Below are 21,404 nucleotides of genomic sequence, written 5' to 3'. Positions count from 1 at the left end.
TATTGTGACGGCACTTCGTGGTGTTAATTTGACACTGTGGCTGGTGATATTTTTGACACTGCGCTAGAGTTAATTCATTAATGACACCGCATGGTGTTGATTTGATATTGGTGGTGTTATCGAAGATCATCGAACGTGTAGTCACATCTCAGCTTGTTCAGTTCATGGACGAGTCTCATCTCTCCGAGTCCTTTCAGTCGGCCTATAAGAGTAACCATAGCTGTGAGACAGCCCTCCTCAAAGTCCAAGATGATATCCTTCGCAGCATTGACAAAAGGAAAGGGGTTATGCTGGTAATGCTTGACCTGTCAGCTGCGTTCGATACAATCGATCATGAAATTCTGCTCGATCGCTTACACAACACCTTTGGTATCAAAGGTTCAGCTCTACAGTGGATGGCTTCCTACCTCACAAACCGAAGGAGTCGTGTCTGCGTGTCTGGTCACTTGTCTAGGGAGTGTACTGGTACTTCAGTAGTTGGCATTCCACAAGGATCTGTAATTGGGCCCCTATTGTTCACCATGTATACCAGTTCTCTTGGAAATCTTCTTCGTGCTGAAAATGTTAAGTATCATTTGTATGCAGATGACGTGCAAATCTATCTTGAGTTTGACCCCAGTGACCCTTCCAGTGTTCATCTCACTCTGAATGCACTGTCCAGATGTGTGGGTAAAGTGCAGGAATGGATGACTGTGAACAAGCTGAAACTCAATGAAGACAAAACAGAGTTTCTTGTTCTCGCCTCCCAATGCCATCTTAAGCTTGTACAGGACATCAAACTTGCTCTTGGTACAATTCTCATCTCTCCATCTGATCATGTGCGCAATCTTGGAGTTATCTTTTCCTCTGATGCAAAGATGAGCATGCAGGTTTCACAGATCTGTAAGTTAGCTAACTACTACATCAGAAATCTGTGGAAGATCAGAAAATGTATTGATGCTTCTACTTGTCACGCAGCATTCCTTGCATTGGTCTTATCGCGACTTGACGACTGTAATGCTCTTCTTGGCGGAATCAGTCAGGCTGATGCGGATTGCTTACAGAGAGTTCAGAATGCTGCCTCTAGACTAGTGTACCATGTTCGTTCACGTTCTTATGCCACTCCTCTTATACGTCAACTCCACTGGTTGCCAATCAAAGCAAAAATATCCTTCAAGCTTCTCCTGCTGGTCTACAAAGTAGTCAACAAAAGAGCTCCAGAGTACATTGAGGAGTGTCTGGTACGACACCCTCACTCTAGGCGCACTCGTCTTTCATCATTCGTTATCTTTACACAACCCATCACACACACACACACACACACACACACACACACACACACACACACAAAATAGCCGGAGATGCAGCTTTCTCTTCTTGTGCTCCTAGGCTGTGGAATAAGCTCCCTCCTCTTCTCAAATCTTCACCCACACTCGATCATTTCAAACAAAACTTGAAGACTTATTTATTTTGATGTCCCTCTATGTGCACTGGACTTATACTGTCACTGCCTGGTATTTTGTATATATTTTATCTCCTATGGCGACCAGGGATGACATGTCATAGCGCTTTGCATCCAGTGGAAAAGGCGCTCTATAAATGTCTACTATTATTATTATTATTATTAATTTCAATGGTATAACACCCGTCCAGCTTCAATAGGAGACCAAACCAACTGGTGTTACTGTGGTGTAAATGTGTTTACACATTTTTTTTTTTCAAAAATCAAGTACTTTATCGGAAAATTCTTCATCGTCTTGTTGAAGTTCGGAATTAACGAGAAATGCAGTAACCACGAAAATATTAGAAAAACAATTTTATATTTTGAAATGACACCAGGAGGGGTTAATCTAACACCATGAATGAGCACCGGAAATTGAACACCAGCTCGGTGTTTCATATTTAACACCGGACTTTTTGCAGTGTAGTATTTGAAAATTTAACTTCATATTGTTCTAGCAAGAGGTCCACCTAAGACTATCTTGACAACAAATTTATTGAGTTATAATATCGTCTATCTATTCTATACCATGCATCATCCATATCACTCTAACTTCCCACGTACCTTCCCCAGGGTTTCATGTCCGGATGAACAGTGTGGGTCTGGCCAGCGTATATCGTTCCAAGTATATTTATTAGATCGATGGCCCAGAACATTACTTTAAACACACTTAATGACTTTTGTCAGAAACCGGTGTTTGAATCAATTAACGAGCGAATTTGATACACATGCAAAAACCTTGGGAGATAGTCACAGAACAAAAATCATGCATAACGCGACACAACGGCAAAAGAAAAAAAAAGACTTTAAAGAATATTGTTGAATTGTGTATTGTTTGGAATCTTAAAGGGGAGGGCTACTAACTGATCAGTGGTGAATCAAGTAATGTGCAGTTAATCGTTAACGATCGCCCCGTCACTGTACAGGCATGCTTACCTGGAAACATTAAACTACACATTACTTGAATATGAGACCATTCTGAAGCAAGTAATTTTCACACAACAATAGACATGTACTCTTATTTGAATTCCACAAGAATTGGAACAATCATCCCCTAGCATTCCCACTGATTCCCACTAATCAGTTACTAGCCATACCCTTTATATGTCACACACTTAGCCTAAGACGCATATTAATATCTATGTAATAAATACATGGTCCAGATAAGATTTTATAGCCGTAAATGCGTAATTTCTAGACGAATTCGCTCATATCCATAATGCGAAAATTTGCAAGGATAGGCATATTATTGCAAAATAAATTACTTTCCTCAGCTTTCATGATAGGAGAAGCATAATATGCGACGATAACAACAACAACAACAAATCAAAAACAACAACAACGACACACCGAGTGAATCGTAAATTCACCCAACGGACACTGTTTAATTTTCATATCTAAAATCAACAATCAAGCTTGCACGGAGCCATTTGTATTTCCAAAGGTGAAGGAAGTATTGTTTGTCCCTTCTTTCCTGTCACTGCAAGCCGGACACTCTACTTTTACTACGCTGGACGCATGGAAAGGGAACCTCCACGGCTTCTCTCAACATAGGTAAAATTCATTTTATTTGCTCTCTTGGGATATACTGACACTAGAATAATCATTGTTCGATAGACCGAGTGTGTATTGTATTACAACTAATAGCTGATTGCTTTCACAGACTTGAGTGTAGTAACTCAGTACTGCATTCACCTGCTTATACCTCCCATAAATGTTCATAGCAAAATCTCGCTTAGCCGCAGTCTGAGAAGTAGAGCTAACAGCCTCCGGCAACTTGGGTGAATAAAGCTTGCGTTAAATTTGCGTATATCACTGAAATGGTCTACTCCTGACACTCTAGTATATATGACATGTGTGTACTTGGTAATGAGAAGGTTCAATAACAACTGAACACACACGCACACATGTTTGTCAAAAGCCAAAGTGCAACAGACTTGGTCTCACAGAACGCCCGTTGCACTATCCAAATAGTATACAGCACCCAGCATTTGGTGTGTGTGAAATTTTTAGATGTAAGCGTATGTGTTGTTCAGTTATAACTTTAGGGCTTTTTACACTTGTGTTTCTTAACCCCGGACTTTCTCTGACCCAGGACTATCGTTAGTCCCGTACCAATTTTTTCAGCTTTTTACACTTGCCAATTAGTCCCATACTATCTCTTGTCCGGGGCTAAGGAGAAAACTGACCTTTTTACACTCGTATTTCTTAGCCCCGGACTTTCCAAACCACATGAATATTCATAATTACGCTGTGTACTGTAAACGTACACGCACGCACCGGCAGCACTTGACTACCTCGTTTCTGATTGGTCAGTGAGGGTCGGACTTCGTCTCCGTCGCTTAGCCCAGGATTATTTTTTCGTTCTGTTTACACTCACTTGCTTGGCACCGCAATTGCGGTGCTAGCACCGCAATTGCGGTGCTAACCCCTGCTATTTTGCAGGGCCAGATAGTACCGTACTATCGGTGGGGCTAGCCCACTTTGGCAAAAACGAGTGTAAACAGAAAGTGGGCTAAGGATAGTCCCGTACCAACGGTGGGGCTAAGGCCCCCCTTAGCCCCACCGTTGGTCCGGGGCTAAGCAAAATTTTACAAGTGTAAAAAGCCCTTTTGTGACTTATTTTGTGCATGTCGTGCATGTGTGCATACACACGTACGTATGAACATACAATGTAATATATGTATTTTATATATGGGGAGAAATCAATGTACCTGAGTCATTGCAAAACCCATCAAATCACACTTCTGTCCTATTTTGGAAGTCCCAACTCCAATCTATTACCGTCATATTAAGCTACATGCAGATGAATTAGAATACGTCCCTGCAGTGATTCCGTACACGGTATGGATAACACTACAAAATATCGTCTATCTCGGCTCTACGCAAGTCGCATAAATAATAAATATGTGGCTCGTCTGCTTTTATCTGAAGTCACTGATCTATGACCTATTATTGTAGCCGACCTTCTGCCCAAACAACAGTGTGACTTCTACAATTGTTCACTACCCTGACATTCGCACTCGATAGTACAACCGGTACACACCGCGCCAACAGCAAAATTAAAATCCGAATACCTATTTCAAATTATGTTGTTGTTGTTGTTGTTGTTGTCTATGATGATGATGGTGATGAAGACGACAGATTGTTATTTGCGCCTGTCAATTTCGTAAACCTTTAGCCTTCCCAAAAGACGGTGATAATCCGACACTGTCGTAAAAGCGTTACCATTTTGATGCTTTACACCTCTTGAAAAGGACTGAATATAGTTTTGTTTGAAATGCGGATTCGGGTTTTAACTTTGTTGCGGGCGCGGTAATTATAAACCAAGCAGTCAAGGGATTAAAAGGAAATGCACTTATAGCTGTCGGTGGTATTTAAGATTAAATCTGAAAAAACAAAGTGCTTTTTCATAATATGGCATACTTGCATTTGCAACGTAGTTTATTGATGATCTTTATTGCTACCAATGACATACTTGCCTTTGTAACAGTCTTTGATCTTATTTTTTTTTCTCAGTCTACGGTAGATTGGCCGTGTACTGATTTCACTCCTGAACCTTGTCACCTCTTTCTTCTATTTTTTTAGTACATTTGAGGTGACTTATTACATTTCAGTAATATTTTCCGTGTGTGCGTGTAAAAGACATTATATTTCTCATAGCAGTTTATTTGTCGCTCCATCAGTTATTTCTAACGTCTTGAAACAAAGAATAAATGGTGACTGCGTGACATAAATGACCTCGTTTTAAGAAACTGCTCCTCCCACATAGAGAGATTCGCTAGTAATAAGCAAACATACAACAACAATAAGTCCTACCCATGGAACTTTTCATGTCCTACCTCACAAGAAACGGACCACGTCGTCCAAAGATGCCTGTATATTCACTAACAAAAAGATGTGGAACTTAGGGCATCTTCTGACTGTCTCTCTTACGATAAGATCACGATTTCTATAAGTTCTTGCTATTCTCTGTGTCTTTCTCATTTTGCTTAATGAGGTTAAAGATCAGAATGGGGTCAAGTTTGGGGTCACCTAAGAAGCTCCCTGAGGTGGATATGAGCGGAAAGACGATCATCGTCACAGGAGCAAACACAGGTATGAGGGAAGGAGGTAGTACGACCAAAAAACAGTAAAACAAATAAAAGCGATTCTATGAAAATATAGTGTTTATAACAACGATGATAATAATATTGTAAGTGCTATAACATAGTCATTATACTACTATTCTATTATCGTTGTCCTACTGAGATACATCTTTCTACTATTGTATTACGTTATTCCACAATATATATAATATTATATTTATTATCTTATTCTATTTAATTTTATTCTATTTTATTTTACTTTGTTTTATTTTATTTCATTCTATTCTTGTCCATGCTATTGTATTCTATTCTTTTCTATTGTACTGTATTCTATCGTATTCTATTCTATTCTACTCAATTCTATTTAATTACATTACTTTACTTTACATTACATTACATTACATTACATTAGTATATTTTTTTCTAACATATTCTGTATTCAAATAACGAAGGGTAAGAGTCTAATGTGACTGCAATGTTCTCTGTGTAGGTATAGGATACGAGACGGCAAAGTCCCTGGCCCAGGTTGGTGCCAGGGTCATCCTGGCCTGTCGGTCTGAGAGCAAAGCACTCGAGGTAAGGAGTTGTTTTTAATACTCTAGGACCTGGATTAGAGATAAAAAGCGTTATTGATATTAGTTTAGAAATAGTTTTGTGTGTTGCCCATGGCTATGATATACAAGTGACCACAAGTTTCAGTACACTAGCCTATAATATCTGAATACGTCTTTCGTTTAGATTACTTTACGTAAATTTGTGTCTTTTTAAAGCTCTCATCTATCCGTTCAATCCGTGTTTTACTGAGAACATTGCTCAATACAGATTTCCAATATAAACTGTCTTTCAAATGCTGGATCCAGTGTTCAATAAATTAAACAAAATAAAATAAAATTCACTGTTCATTGTGGTTGCAGAGCAACATACGGGCTTTCTCTTGTCATTTTTTCTTCTCCCCGAAAAGTAACACCGTATTCACTGTGTTTAATTACTTGTAACGGGCTAATGAGAGCAGAATTTACTCTGATATCCGCATTACCCAATGAACACGTGATACTTATTTTCACATTCAGAGAGAGTGTTAGACCAGGGAGGTGGAAGAAAGACTTTTGACAGGGCCCTCTCGCTGTAATGACGAGTGAAGTGAGCCCAGCCGAGCGCGAAAACCCCACTCAGCTGGGCTCTCTTCCATGGCCTTGACAAAAGGCTAAAAGAGTGTTTCATTGAATTTCGCATGTTTGTTGATTTATATCAATATCGTACTTCTGATCATTACTTTATTAGACATTCCAAGTGTAACAGAGCTCAATTGAGGTAAGACAAAGTGCATCCAGTTTGTGTAGGGTATGGGTTGTCCGGTACCTCTCTATGCGGCAACTACTGTAATAATATGCTGCAAGACAACCTCAGTTAAGGATGCGCATGCGCTATTTTTTTTTTTTTTTGATACCTGATGGGTAGTTTAATTCTTGTCGATTCTTTCGTAGGCAATCGAACGTATGATGAAGGAACATGTGGAGGAGAAGGCAGACGCAACCAAAGCAAGAGTGAAAATAAAGGTTTGTTAAACACATAACACAATCTCTGTTCGTATGTGATTTCATTATTACCATTACTTTTGTTATTATTAATATTACTTTTATTATTGTTATTATTCTTTTGTTGTGATACAGATGTGACATTTGATCATGTCTCTGTTGCAGAAGCTGAAAGTGTGTCGTTGCCAAATGTTCCTAATTTACACAGATTGACGAACTTGACCTAGAATTCATGACCCTTGACCTCGGGTCACTGGCCAGCACCAAGTCGTTCGCAGAGGCGTACAAAGCCAAGGGGCTTCCCTTACACGTGTTAGTGTGTAACGCTGGTCTAATAGCCTATGGGACAGACGGTGAGTTTTTGTGAGATTGTTCACTCGTATTCTCTTGATCAAATGCCCGTTTCGTGCAATGTAATCTTAAAACGATGAAATTGCAATATCAGTACAGCTGCTGCAACCTGTTTGAGATCATAATACAGTCGGTCTTTGCAGTAGTTGACATCACGTAAAAAAGTAAATAGAAATAATCATGGTGTAGCGTATTTTTCTTTTCTTTTCGTTTAATCTTGTATCAATTGAAAGGTGATGAGTGTGTTTGATTTGTGATTTTACCTTAGCCAAGTTGACCTTATTTCCATTTGAATAATGCTGATAGATAAGTGTACTCCACATATCCAAAACAAAAATTATGCTCAACTTTGTATTTTTACCAGTGTTACCATGGTTACACAGGAAGCACCTTTCAAACCAATAAGCATATCTAAAGGACGGTGCTCCTAGTAATAACAATAATAATAATAAATATCATTTATAAAGCGCTTATTACAATGTTTCTAAGCGCTTAAGAAGAAATTGGAAAGATAGATTCAATTATGGAATATATACAAATGGAGATACGATGAAACGCAATACAAGATACAAAATATATAAAATAAACATTGTAAGTTATAACTTATAGAACGAACTAAGATATATACAGACTGCATATAATAAATCAATACAAATTACATGGCATGATAGAACAGATGAGTTTTCAGTGATGATTTGAAGGAGTCTACTGTTGGAGCTTCATGGACGTGGATGGGCAAGTTGTTCCATAGTGTAGGTGCAGTAACACTGAAGGCACGGTTGCCATAACGGGTACGGGTGCGCGGTGCCGATGTGAGTTGAAGGTGTGCAGTGGAGTGAGAACGAAGGCGTCTGGTTGTTGAGGAAGTAGATATAGTCCAGAGGGAAACCAGATGATGAAGATAGGATGGTGCGAAGTTGTGGACAATCTTGTAGGTGAGGAGTAGAACTTTGAAGATGATGCGGTCATGAATCTGTAGCCAGTGCAGTGATCTGATGACAGGTGTGATATGTTCATGCTTCTTCGTGCGTGAGATGAGACGTGCAGCGGTGTTCTGGATGCGTTGTAGCGGAGCAAGACAGGAGCGAGGAAGACCAGCAAGGAGGCTGTTGCAATAGTCCAAGTGTGAAGAAACGAATGCATGTACCAGCTTTTCTGTAGATGACTCATTGAGGAATCTCCTTATTTTCCCGATCCTAGCAATACCAAAGGAAGCCGATCTGCAGACATTTCGAATGTGGTTAGTGAGAGTGAGATGCTTGTCGAGAGTAACACCGAGATCCCTCACACAGTCAGAGGAAGAAACGCATTCTCCAGCCATATCCAAAGAAGGTTGAAATCCTAGTTGCTGCCTAAACTGAGATGAGACGAACAACAACTCAGTTTTGGCTTCATTTAGTTTGAGATGGTTGCGGGAAGACCATGACTTAATATCTACGAAGCAATCATGAAGTTTCTGCATGGAAGCAGCCCGGTGGTCGTCATCAGCGTTCATTATGACATACAACTGAGTGCCAATAAAATGGGACATATTTTTAGGCCTTTCAGAATATCATAGTGGGATCAACATGTTCAAAACTAGTGCGAAAAAGATGCAAAATCAAACCTCTTCTTTTCATAGACTGATGATAGCCCTAAATTGGAAAAGTAGGAAATTGGCCATGATCTGTTGGCAAATCATTTTTTAAGGCTCCGTTGATCCACTTTCACTTGTTTGAATAACATGAAAAGTTTATATCACGAACATTTCCTATTTCGTTTTGGACATAACGCGTACACCTCCTTATTCAATTTTAGAGTAACGCGTTTACCCTTGCCAATAAAATGGGACATATTTTTAGGCCTTTCAGAATATCATAGTGGGATCAACATGTTCAAAACTAAAAGAAACACATCACAACGTAACTTTATTTTAATATATGACGCGTCGCTCTGACATTCTGATCGGAAACAGAAGTAATTCAGTGAAAGGGAAAGAACTATGTTGGATTAATTTGATTTCGGTTTCTCCCTGTGTGTATGTGTGTGTGTGTGTGTGTGTGTGTGTGTGTGTGTGTGTGTGTGAACGTGTGTTCTCTACTCTCGCGTATCTCACTGAACTTTGAACTTTCTGCCATCACAGAACCAACCGCTGACGGCTTCGAGATTCACTTCCAGGTCAACTACCTATCTCACTTCCTGTTGACCCTTTACCTCCTGCCGGTTCTCAAATCCTCCGGGCCGGATAGCCGGATAGTCTCGGTTTCTTCCCTCATGTATCGGTTTGCTAACTGGGACGTAGCCGACTTCCAAACGTTAAAAACACGAGCCACAAGCAAGAAATATGCAAATTCCAAACTGTACCAGGTAAGTCGTTTCAAATGACATAGTTGATATTAGCGATCACATAAACCTATCTCCCTGGAGATATTTAAAACGAACTTTTGTTGTTAGTGTTGTTGTTGCTGAAACTCCAGTGACAATATTGATTTGAAAGTTTCTTATCCCTTTCATAGAATTTGTAAGAACGCGCCGTATAGGTACAAAGTCACTTAAGTTGAATGTGATGGTCAGAAGTATCATACACATTCGAATATCCATGTGTCTTATGTGCAAGTATTTTTCATGATAAATGATACATCTAGTGCCCCGAAGGTGGTACAATCTTGTCCATAGTTTAAACCATGGACGATTTGTGTGGGGCGCCAAGTGTAGCGTGGCCTATTATGTTACGAAATCAGTCATTTCGCCGACAAAATGACAATTTCGTAGGCTCAATGACTGATTTCGTAACGACATAGGCATGCGACACTTGGCGCTCCATACAAAATGACGGTCTTTGCCCATGGTTTAAACTCTGGACAAGATTGTACCACCTTCGTGAATTCGGGCCTATATGTTTCAGTAAGAAATTAATATCCTCATACATAGCGACCTCTGTTATTTTTCGTGTGACTATTCGCTACACAATAGTCCTCGTTTAGAATTCGATACTTTTTTTATCTTCCTGTGTATGTCTCTGCTATTATTCATCGACATGAGCAGATTATGAACATGTTCTCATTGTCGAGAAGACTGGATGGGTCAGGGGTTAGCGTATTTTCGCTGCACCCTGGCGTGGTTGACACGGACATCGCAAGGCGCGAGGGTCAGCAGATGTCGGGAGCATCGAAAGCCGTTCTGAGAATGCTGCGCGCATCTAGTGAGTTTAATGGCTAAAACTCATTGGGATCTTTGAATTTGGATATATCGCCATAAAGTGATAATAAATTATGTTGTTGTTTTCTTTTTCTTAATTAGTTGAAACGTTGAAGGTCAAAAGATGTAATATCGTCTGTTGCAGCACCTACTTCTGCATTTGTATTATTGTTACTATACACCCGCGGCTAAGCACGCCAAACTGACCACGTGGCAAGGAAGTCAGTTAGTGATTGTCAGTCTGTCATCATACCAAGTTAGTTATTTAACAGATCTGTCCTTGTTTGTTGTTTACAGTTTTCTTAAAGCTATACTTAACAGAGTTTGATTAATTATTTTTATCTCACAGTGTATTACCATTGCTACCTCTGGTTTTGTTGTACAAGTATACAGTTCCTATCTCATACCATCAATTGACCACTGCGCTTTGGAGAGGAGTTTTTTGGTTTTAGTTTTTAGCGCGGGAGACTATTATTGATATATAATTATTTCGTTTGCTGACAAGACTTTATAAGAGTGTATGTCATACAAACAATGAAAATGTGTAAAAGCCGTACGCCATGAAATTTACTATAGCACTCGCCAAAATAATACTACTACTAGTACTCATGAGAGATGCCATGACAGTATACTATAGCTCACGCTTTCAGCATTGGCACATTGTGACCACTATACAGTTCTTTCTGATTTGATGTGTCATATCTGGTAATGGGTAGAACAACAATTACTCCTCATGCCTCTCCTTTGACATTTCTGATGGCCTCACACTAAAAGAATACATATTTTATGTTATTATCATGCTAATATCGTGGTTTGTCCTGGTATGTATGACGATATGATAAGGCCTATCACTTTCGTATTTACCGCAAAAGAAGAACTATTCAAACTTCTTGTAGCTGAAAGTTGTCAAGATCGCCACATCAGGGCGTTATTCATTACACAGTAGCGGATCCAGAGGGGGCGCACTGTTTGCGCTCCCCGCATTATTTTTGGTTAAAACAAATGAAATGAAAAAAAAAAAAAATGGGAGGGGGCACATTCGCACCCTTTTATTTTGTAAAGGCGCCTCCCCTACGGAATTCCTGGATCTGTCCCTGTTACAATATATATGGTTAAAAAGTAAATCCCAAATAACTATCGTTAAAGTATATGTCTTAAGACCTGCCCAATAACTTAATCTTATTTTGCATAGAGATGAACACATCCTCGGGCTTTATCGAATGTTGCCGTCATTCTACATTAGAATTATTGCATTTCAGTATAAATTCCCAAACAATACCTGCTAACAAGGATTTCCTACCTTTTGAGAAGGCCGAGAAAATTATTCCTTGACGAATATCCTCCCCTGTTTTTTTTTTTTTGTTTTTTTTTAGAGATTATGCGATCCTCGTTCGATGGTGCTTTGACTACACTCCACGCTGCCGCCAATCCGGAGTATGACGGGAAAAGCGCCCTCTACTTCGAGAGTGGGAAGCCGCAATCTCTGTCGTCACTACCCAGGCAAGACAAAATACTTCTCAGCACACAAAAAATGGACAAGAACCGTTTTTTTTTCTTTCTTTTTAGGGGGGGGGGGTATAAAAATAACTGCTTTAGGAATTGTATATACCCTACGAACAGTACGACCTACTTTAATAGCTAAACAATATCTGTCCAGTCTCCCTTACCTGTCTACAAAGGACCAAAGTTTGAGAGTGAACATAGACTTTTCCAGGCGTTAAACAGCCCCCCCCCCCCCAAAAAAAAAAAAAATAAATAAATAAAATGAAATAAACAAAGAAACACAAACACAAACAAACAAACAAACAAACAAACAAACAAAGTGAATAAAAGCGAAAACAAAAAATGGAAAAAAAAAAACTTAAAACGAGGTGCTCTGGAACAGCGTGACTTCAATATAGCTTTCTCCGTGGTAAGGGGAAATTCCTTCTCTTGGACCCCGTTTACAGTGCGAGGCTCGGCCGCGGCTCGGCCGCGGCCGAGCCCAGCCCCGCTTCAGTGTAAACGCGCAAAAGGCCAAATGCGAGGCGAAAATTGGCCTCGCATTTGGCCTCGCTCTGGAGGTGGCCGCGGCCGCAGCCGAGCCCGGCCTTTTCTCAGTGTAAACGTAAACTGGGCCAAATGCGCGGCCAATTTTTAGTCTGGCCTCCAAACCCTCCGCCAGTACTATTTCGCTGTTCAGGATATTAACCCCCTCAACGTCGAAAACGAGTACAGTTTAAGGTGGTTTTGTCAAGAAAGGATTTTTTCCTTCGGCAAAGGCCTTTGCCCGAACGGCGACTTCGTCACCACGGAATTCATTTGGCAAAGGGTCTGAAAACCAGACAATACCAAATTGCATTTGTTTACAAGCAGAGCGCCACTACGACAACATATTGAAAGGTTTGAATAAAAAGCGCGGCCGAGCCCGGCAGTGTAAATGGACAAAATTGCGTGGCCCGGCCTCGCAATTGAGGCTAGGCTTGTATTTTCATTCTCTACTTTCTTCAACTTTGTAGAAGTGAGGAGAAGCAAGAACTAATCTGGAAGTATTCAATGGACTGCCTCAAAGACTACGTGACTGAGGACGTACTGTCGAGTGAACTGACGTCACAATAGATTACATGACGTCATGCAGCTCTCTGAATCATGCATCAATATCATACTCTTTCTCTTTTCTTTCTCTTTTTAGGAATTTGTATATCTCTCCCCGTTTCGTGTATATCACCTCCTATATATTCAGATATTGCAAAACGTAACAAAATTTTTAGGCTCGGCCGCGGCTCGAGCCGCGGCCGAGCCTAGCCTCAATTGCGAGGCCGGGCCACGCAATTTTGTCCATTTACACTGCCGGGCTCGGCCGCGCTTTTTATTCAAACCTTTCAATATTTTGTCGCAGTGGCGCTCTGCTTGTAAACATACCCAATTTGGTATTGTCTGGTTTTCAGACCCTTTGCCAAATGAATTCCGTGGCAACGAAGTCGACGTTCGGGCAAAGGCCTTTGCCGAAGGAAAAAATCCTTTGCAGAACAAAACCACCTTAAACTATACTAGGTTTCGACGTTTAGGGGGTTGATATCCTGAACAGCGAAATAGTACAGGCAGAGGGTTTGGAAGCCAGACTAAAACTGGCCGCGCATTTGGCCCAGTTTGCGTTTACACCCAGTAAAGGCCGGGCTCGGCCGCGGCTCGGCCGCGGCCGAGACCACCTCAAGAATGAGGCCAAGTGCGAGGCCAATTTTGGCCTCGCATTTGGTCTTTTGCGAATTTACACTGAATCGGGGCTGGGCTCGGCCGCGGCCGAGCCGCGGCCGAGCCTCGCACTGTAAACGGGGTCTTATATTCTCTATTCTTTCCTCCTGTACTTATTCCTGACCTGCGCAGTGGCTCTGATCCATCTTTCATTAGGACCACTTTGTGTTAACTCGTCTTTGGATATCCCATCCAATTCAAAACCGAATTCTCTTGGACTTGTATGCTCATTAATATGCATAAGTGATATAATCTCGCAAAAAGTTACAATCCGAATCCTTAATCTCAACAAAAACTATATCGTCCCTTTAACGTCTGCAGTTTTTCGATCTTCACACAATGAGGCGAAAACAAAAATAACAACAGAAAAGAAAAACCACCAAATTACTGTTGTGATTGTTTTCAGATATTTAATGCATTTGCTTTTTTTTATTTTCATTCTCTACTTTCTTCAACTTTGTAGAAGTGAGGAGAAGCAAGAACTAATCTGGAAGTATTCAATGGACTGCCTCAAAGACTACGTGACTGAGGACGTACTGTCGAGTGAACTGACGTCACAATAGATTACATGACGTCATGCAGCTCTCTGAATCATGCATCAATATCATACTCTTTCTCTTTTCTTTCTCTTTTTAGGAATTTGTATATCTCTCCCCGTTTCGTGTATATCACCTCCTATATATTCAGATATTGCAAAACGTAACAAAATTTTGGAGACATCCCTGCTATAAGCGTATGATGTATCGAATGTAAAGTGTATCATCTATTTTACTTCCATTCACAGTTAAGTCTCTAACCTGTATATTATAGTAAACTATATTATTGTTGTCCAAAAAATAGTTGAACATATGTATATGTGTATACATATTTATATAACTGTAAAAGCTTCCACAATTAATCATAAGTATATATAAAAAGTTTGTTCGCAAAAACCGAAAAGTCCATTTTTGAAGATTTTGAAGTATGGTCTCTGTCATAAAGTACAAAATAATCCCTTTTAAATGATATATTGGTCACTACATATAAAAGTACATTTTTGAAGTTATGGTCAAAACAAGCAACATTTTTCTTATGATTCTCTTTATTTTTCTTTACCTTAAATTGCAAATATCTTCATTTGGCAAATATGAACTTATCGGTTTTTGCGAACAAACTCTTCATATATATCTATATATTTGTATATATACATATATATATATATGTATATATATATCATATATATATACATAAATAAATATATATATATATATATATATATATATATATATATATATATATATATATATATATGAAGAGTTTGTTCGCAAAAACCGATAAGTCCATATTTGCTAAATGAAGATATTTGCGATTTAAGCTTCCACAGGGGCAATACAGTTTGAAAACGAGCTACCTTAAGGGGATTTCGTTTATTGTACTCTCTTTCTCTTTCTTTTGTCACTGTAGAAAAGAAGCGATGCACTGTAAAGTATTTATGATAATATACTTTATTCCTTTGTTTTGAAAGTAATAATAATAACAGCTTCAACAATAACGCCAATCATAACAAGGAGATAAAATTGATGATGACAAACTAAGATATACATGTTTGCGGGCCACCAAATGAGTATACCTTTGCCCTACAGCAAGGACTTTGTACACATTGATGCTCTTACCCAGGATTGTAAATAGGTACCCGGAAGAATGAGAAAGCTTATGTTGATTGATCAGCATTTGCGCTCCTGTAAAATGGCTGCTAATGGCATGCTTCCCACGGAGAGGAGAGTGAAAATTCTTAGTGCTGGTTGGAAATGAATTCTAATGTATCCAGTGACCGGGGTAATAATAGTCTGTAAATCGCATTGAGATCTTTAGTGTGAAATGAACTATATAAAACCTGACCATTATTATCACTATCACGCCTGAATTATTCCTACTAATGCCTTTTCATTCCACCTAACGTATACAATATTATTGTCTAGAAGCAGCGTCAAAATAAAACTCTAATTTGCCTATACTTATCAATTTCTCCTCTTGTTTATTCGGTATTCAGTACAAAGAGGTTAGCACCAGCAGTGGTTATTCATGGGGGTCCTGCAGTAATAAGATAACAATGTAGAAATAACGAGATACACAATGTAGTGGTTCAGAGGCATTCAGTCATACGTAGCAATATGCAAATCATCCATGGTAATACCGAGTGTACATAATGCAAAATGTTTTGACGATGATAAAAAAACTCCAAAGATATCACATTACAACGGTGTCATGTATCAGCATAATGCCATTATATAATCTGGCTATGGGGATATCAAGTTGGTTAGAGAGATATGTATGGTCTCATGAATGCTTGCACTGGAGGTGGCGTTTCGCACTTCAGCCGGGATGTAATTTTGTGTATCACGTAAGTGCGTATTTATTTACCAAGGTGAGTCCTTGCAGGCATGCTGCCAATAAAGTGTTTTAAAGACTGTTTCACAATAACTGTTCAAACGCCACCAGTCTTCAGGTGTTGTCCAGCGTATAAACATCTTTTAATATGAAGAGTTTGTTTGCAAAAACCGATAAGTCCATTTTTGAAGATTTTGAAGTACGGTCTGTGTCATAAAGCACAAAATAATACCTTTCAAATGATATATTAGTCACTACATTATAAAGGTATATTTTTGAAGTTATGGTCAAAAGAAGCGAACATTTTCTTATGATTCTCTTTATTTTTCTTGACCTTTAATCGCAAATATCTCCATTTGACAAATATGGACTTATCGGTTTTTGCAAACAAACTCTTCATATCTATCCATTGGCTTGTTTAATGAACTCATCTTTGCACGGTTTTGGAAACACTTCCTTTACGAACTATCCAGGAATGAAAAACAAGAACAAGGAAAACAACAATATCTAATATATTTGATTAATACTTCTTATGAAATCTATTACTTTATACACTTTTTACCGGCATAATTATTTTCCATCAAAAAATATTGGCAGTTGCAGGATTATAATACATGTAGTACATATTACGAACATTCGTGTATTCTTTTCAAGTCATGTGTGTTCACGATTGGATTTGCATGTAAAGTGCATTGTTTGTGAGAGTGTCCAAACCGAATTGGGAAAACAAAACGTATACATTAGGCGTTTTCAAATCAGCCCGATGTTTCGAAATAGCGCGCTATTTTGCTGACTATTTTCTGCGAAAAATTTCTCGAGCTTTGATTTTTATCTCGCTGATGTGAAAACGCCTAGTGAGAGAATGAAAAGAACGTATTGCGCACCCTTCTTTTCAGACAGAACGTCACACACACACACACACACACACACACACACACACACATACACAAGGCTCACACTTGCACACAAACGCGAACGAAAAAGTTATACACAATCACATCATTTGATACATTGAGAAGCAGACTGACATAGGTATTGGGGAGAAAACAATCTTCTTGTTGATGCGCCAGAATGCTCATCATGGCATCATTTAAAGTTCATAATATTCCACGAGATAATTACAGTTGCCCCAAAATGCCCATTCACGTTGGTATTATTTTACTTAAGGGGACTGTACAGTACTTGTTGAGGTGTAGATTCATGTTTGAACATTTCTAAGGGAGGTAATGCGAAACCTCTTATGAAAAATGAAAGAGCATGTGATTTTAAGGAGGATTCAACGTTTGATGTAAATTGGTTTTCAAATGGCTGAGATATCAAAAAAAATATATAATAAAAGGCGACAGGCCAGGCCTTTTATTAGGATCTCTTTGCTTCGCCTCGTTTTTGGATATCTCGGCCATTTCAAAATTGATTTTCATCAAATAAACTTTTGATACTTCTTGGAATTGCATGCTCTTTGACATCTATTAGAGTGGTTTCTAAATACCTCGCAAAATGTTATAAGCTAAATCCTCACCTCGACCAGAACTGTACACACCCTTTAAACTCACACCTGATCTTTGGACATGGGAAAACAAATCTACACTCTAAAAAAACCTCAGGCAATTATTATACTTTGCTTATACCTTTCCATTTCCACAGTACGACCCAACTTAAAGCACAATCCCCCTTCACATTCCACACATATCCCTCTATACATGGCACACCTCTCCATTTACACCACACACCGCACCCTTTGCATCGTAAACCTGCATTATACATTAATATTTTATGATTTTGTATTAATGTAACATGCAATCTTCTGCTTTTTTTTCTGTCTTTTCTGTACCTCCTTATAACTGGTCTCCATGGTAGACCAGCGGCACCAGAAAAGTGCAGCCGATTATGGGCTATCGAGCCGTTATCTTTCTATAATCCTACATTCTATTCTTTTTCGTATATCGATGATGTGTCACACTATTCATTTATTATGTATGTATGTTTCATTTTATGCATGATGTATATATCATTTTCCTTGTACTTTATGTTGTCTTTCATATCTTTGTGTATGTTTATGACGGAAAACAAACAAACAAACAAACAAACAAACCCTTAACAACGCACGCCTTAACCATTACACTGTACGACTCACCCTTTACAGCACACACCTTAACCCGTAACACCGCACATTTCACCCTTCCAGCATTAGTCTGCGTTCACATAGAAGTATGCGGTATTCGCTATTCGCTATTCGCTATTCGCTATTCGAGCACCGCATACACCATCACCTGCACCGTCAACTCACCATCCCATGCAGTGAGGATTTCTTCCTCCTACATCCCAGCAAATCTTATTAACAATTTCTAAACTGCATCAGAATGTCAGTCTACATGCTTATATTTGCTAATGGCCAAAGCCAGACCAAAATTGTCATTATTTCATAAACGAGAGACGGTATACGCTGCAAGAAAATCGAACAAGCTCGATTCCCACTTTGCTATACTTTTCGCAGGTATTCGGTACTTTCGAATAGTGCCCTCTTATATGAACCGGTGTGAGGAAATTCTATCGTTCGATTCAAGCTATTCTCGTGCCCTCGAAAAACGAGCCCGAATACCCGCATAGTATACTTCTATGTGAACGCAGCCTTACTTGCATATTTCATCCTCTACATCGCACAATGCCTATCGTCTTGGAGATAGAGATCAGAACGTATATGGTTTTAAACCGAGCAGTCTAGCTGGATTGATGTGGTATAGCAACTCTTCTCTCACACTTCGCCGTCCACGTTCATAGACAGTTAATGCCTACTCAGCAAAATGCAATAACTTGTGAAATCATTAGGAAGCACACTCTGTAATATTACTGATAAGATTCGATTCGTTTATTCATCCACTTTGAACATCGTTTTTTTTTTTATTGAAGTGCTGACAGATGAAGTCAACAACAGGAAGAAACACAAATGATACAAAATAAAGGTGACACGTACATAACTGATTGAAAATACCACTCCATAATCTTACAGTTTCCAAACATTAATATGAAGAAAACGCTTCCTCAGTTAAATACAGTTTTCCTTTGAAAATAATCTAGATTTCCCAGTATTGCAACTTAAAGGGATAGTACAGTTTTGGTTGAGATGAGAATTAGGCTTTTAAATTTTTGCAAGATACCAAGAAAACCCTTATGATATAGTACAGAGCCTACCGTTTTATGAGAAATTCAAAGTTTATTTGGTGAAAATCAGGTTTGGAATAACTGAAACATCCAAAAACAAAGTAAAACAAAGCGATCGTTACAAAGTGTGGGTCCCACACTTTACTAGAATCGTTCTTTTTTGGATATCTCAGCCATTTCAAAACCAAATTTTATCAAATAAACATTGAATTCCTCATAAAATTGCATGCTCTTTCATATTTCATATGAGATTTCTCATTATCTCACCTAAAAAATGTTAGAAACCTGAAATTAGGTCTCAACCAGAACTGTACGATCCCTTTAAATGATACATGTAGCAATTTGACAAAAAAAAAAAATACAAAATAAAAATGACAATAAGCACTTTCGGATTATTTCAGTTTCAAGAGAACTTGAAATTGATTACCGTACTGAATAAAACCTATTCCATCACAGCAACTAATGACCAGAATGTACATGAACAGATAACGGCGTACGTTTGTATGAAATGCATAATCTGCCGTTGAGGGCAGTGGCAATAGATGAATAATTATCGTGACGACTCATTCCACCAGACTTGTTCAATGGGATCAAGTGATTACTGTATAAAATCCATTCCATCACAGCAACTTATGATCAGAATGTACATAAACACAAAACAGATGCGTAAGTTCGTATGACAGGCATCTGCCGTTGAGGGCAGTAGAATTAAAATCAATAACATGACGATTCATTCCATCAGGCCTGTGAAATGGGATCAAGGTAGGCCTATTTGGTGTCCCCTTTTCAGTCAAAGTTTTTCATTTTGTGTTTCATTTCATCCACAGGAAAAGAAAGGGGAAGGAGGCCATTTCGTCGGCTATTGTTTTCGACCCTTGCCCTTAAAGCAAAACAATAATAATCTTACCTGATATTTGTGATTTATGCTGATGTTTTCTGATTATTTTGGCTTTTATAGTTATGAGGAAAGAAGTTAAATAAACCCACTCCCATTACTTCACAAAACACTTCGCTGGATGTCGAACCCTAAAGCAATAGAATCCCAAAATACCGAAAGAGATGTCTTTTCGTAAGTATAGATAGGTTTTAGCACATCGACTAGGTTCATAAACCACTTATATGCCGGGTGTCCCCCAAATAAGCGGAACGGTGGATTTTCAGTACCTTGCCTTCTAAAAGTGATATATTTTTTGACATCATTAAAAAGAACATTTTCGCAGAAGACAATGATACCAAAATCATTAAATTTGGTTCATTACTTTTTACTCTACGCCAATTTCTGTAAATGTAGTCATTTTTACATTTCGCCGGATTTTTGCGACTTATGAGATAATAATTTGAGTGCGATACGCGATCCATACGGTGAATATTGTGTATGGAAGCTTGGTGATCCATATCAACAAAAGATACAGCTCTCACACTGGGCGCGAGCAAGGAAAAAAAAAGTGTCTGTGTGTCCGTCTGTGTGTGTGTGTGTGTTTCCGCGCCCAGTATGAAAGCTGTATCTTTTGTTGACATGGATCAACGAGCTTACACAATTCACCGTTTGGAACGCGTGTCGCATCCAAATTATTATCTCTAAGTCGCCAAAAATTGATAATGAGTGCATCAACAGAAATTGGAGTAAAATAAAAAGTACCGAACAAATTTTATGATTTTTGGTATCATGGTCTTCTGCGGAAGACACTTTCCTAATAATGTCAAAAAAGATATCACTTTTAGAACGCAAGGTACTGAAAATCCACCGTTCCACTTTTTTCTTTTTTCTTTTTTTTTTTTTTTTTTTTTTTTGGGGGGGGGGGGGGGCACCCGGTATCATAGGCTTATATGATTTTTGCTTCACACGAGCTCTCCCAAGTCACTGTAAGTTACTGTCCGACATGAGCATTTCAGGTAATTTTATAGCAAGTCTAAAACACGTTTGGTTACAAGGTTGAACAAAATCATAATAGCTGCTATCCCCCTCAAAATAGTTCACTGCAATAAAAAATTATCCAGCAAAAGCGTAATGTAAAA

The 21,404-nt window shown here is 38.8% G+C and overlaps 1 protein-coding gene across 1 annotated transcript; it reads left to right on the top strand.

The window, feature by feature from the left end:
* The first annotated feature begins 2,975 nt into the window (after nt 1–2,975).
* On the top strand, nt 2,976–13,229 carry LOC139715594 (retinol dehydrogenase 12-like). Its single transcript, XM_071627156.1, has 9 exons — nt 2,976–3,034; nt 5,481–5,578; nt 6,059–6,144; nt 7,053–7,124; nt 7,312–7,456; nt 9,577–9,800; nt 10,479–10,635; nt 12,005–12,131; nt 13,130–13,229. The coding sequence occupies exons 2-9, from the start codon at nt 5,494–5,496 to the stop codon at nt 13,227–13,229; spliced, it is 996 nt and encodes a 331-aa protein (XP_071483257.1). The 5' UTR covers nt 2,976–3,034; nt 5,481–5,493.
* The last annotated feature ends 8,175 nt before the right edge of the window (nt 13,230–21,404 follow it).

The sequence above is a fragment of the Diadema antillarum genome, unplaced genomic scaffold (assembly GCF_040938485.1).
Source record: "Diadema antillarum isolate AM-2024a unplaced genomic scaffold, OU_Dant_1.0 scf00000051, whole genome shotgun sequence".
NCBI classification, from domain to species: domain Eukaryota; kingdom Metazoa; phylum Echinodermata; class Echinoidea; order Diadematoida; family Diadematidae; genus Diadema; species Diadema antillarum.
The sequence above is the reverse complement of the archived record's forward strand: the minus strand, read 5'-3'. Positions and strand labels throughout refer to the sequence as shown.

What these genes read in the sequence shown, in the direction of transcription:
- LOC139715594 (XM_071627156.1), top strand. Translation starts at nt 5,494, where the DNA reads ATGGGGTCAAGTTTGGGGTCACCTAAGAAGCTCCCTGAGGTGGATATG. An exon ending in AATAGCCTATGGGACAGACG is followed by an intron (nt 7,457 to 9,576) that starts GTGAGTTTTTGT and finishes CTGCCATCACAG; the next exon opens with AACCAACCGCTGACGGCTTC. An exon ending in GAGAATGCTGCGCGCATCTA is followed by an intron (nt 10,636 to 12,004) that starts GTGAGTTTAATG and finishes GTTTTTTTTTAG; the next exon opens with AGATTATGCGATCCTCGTTC.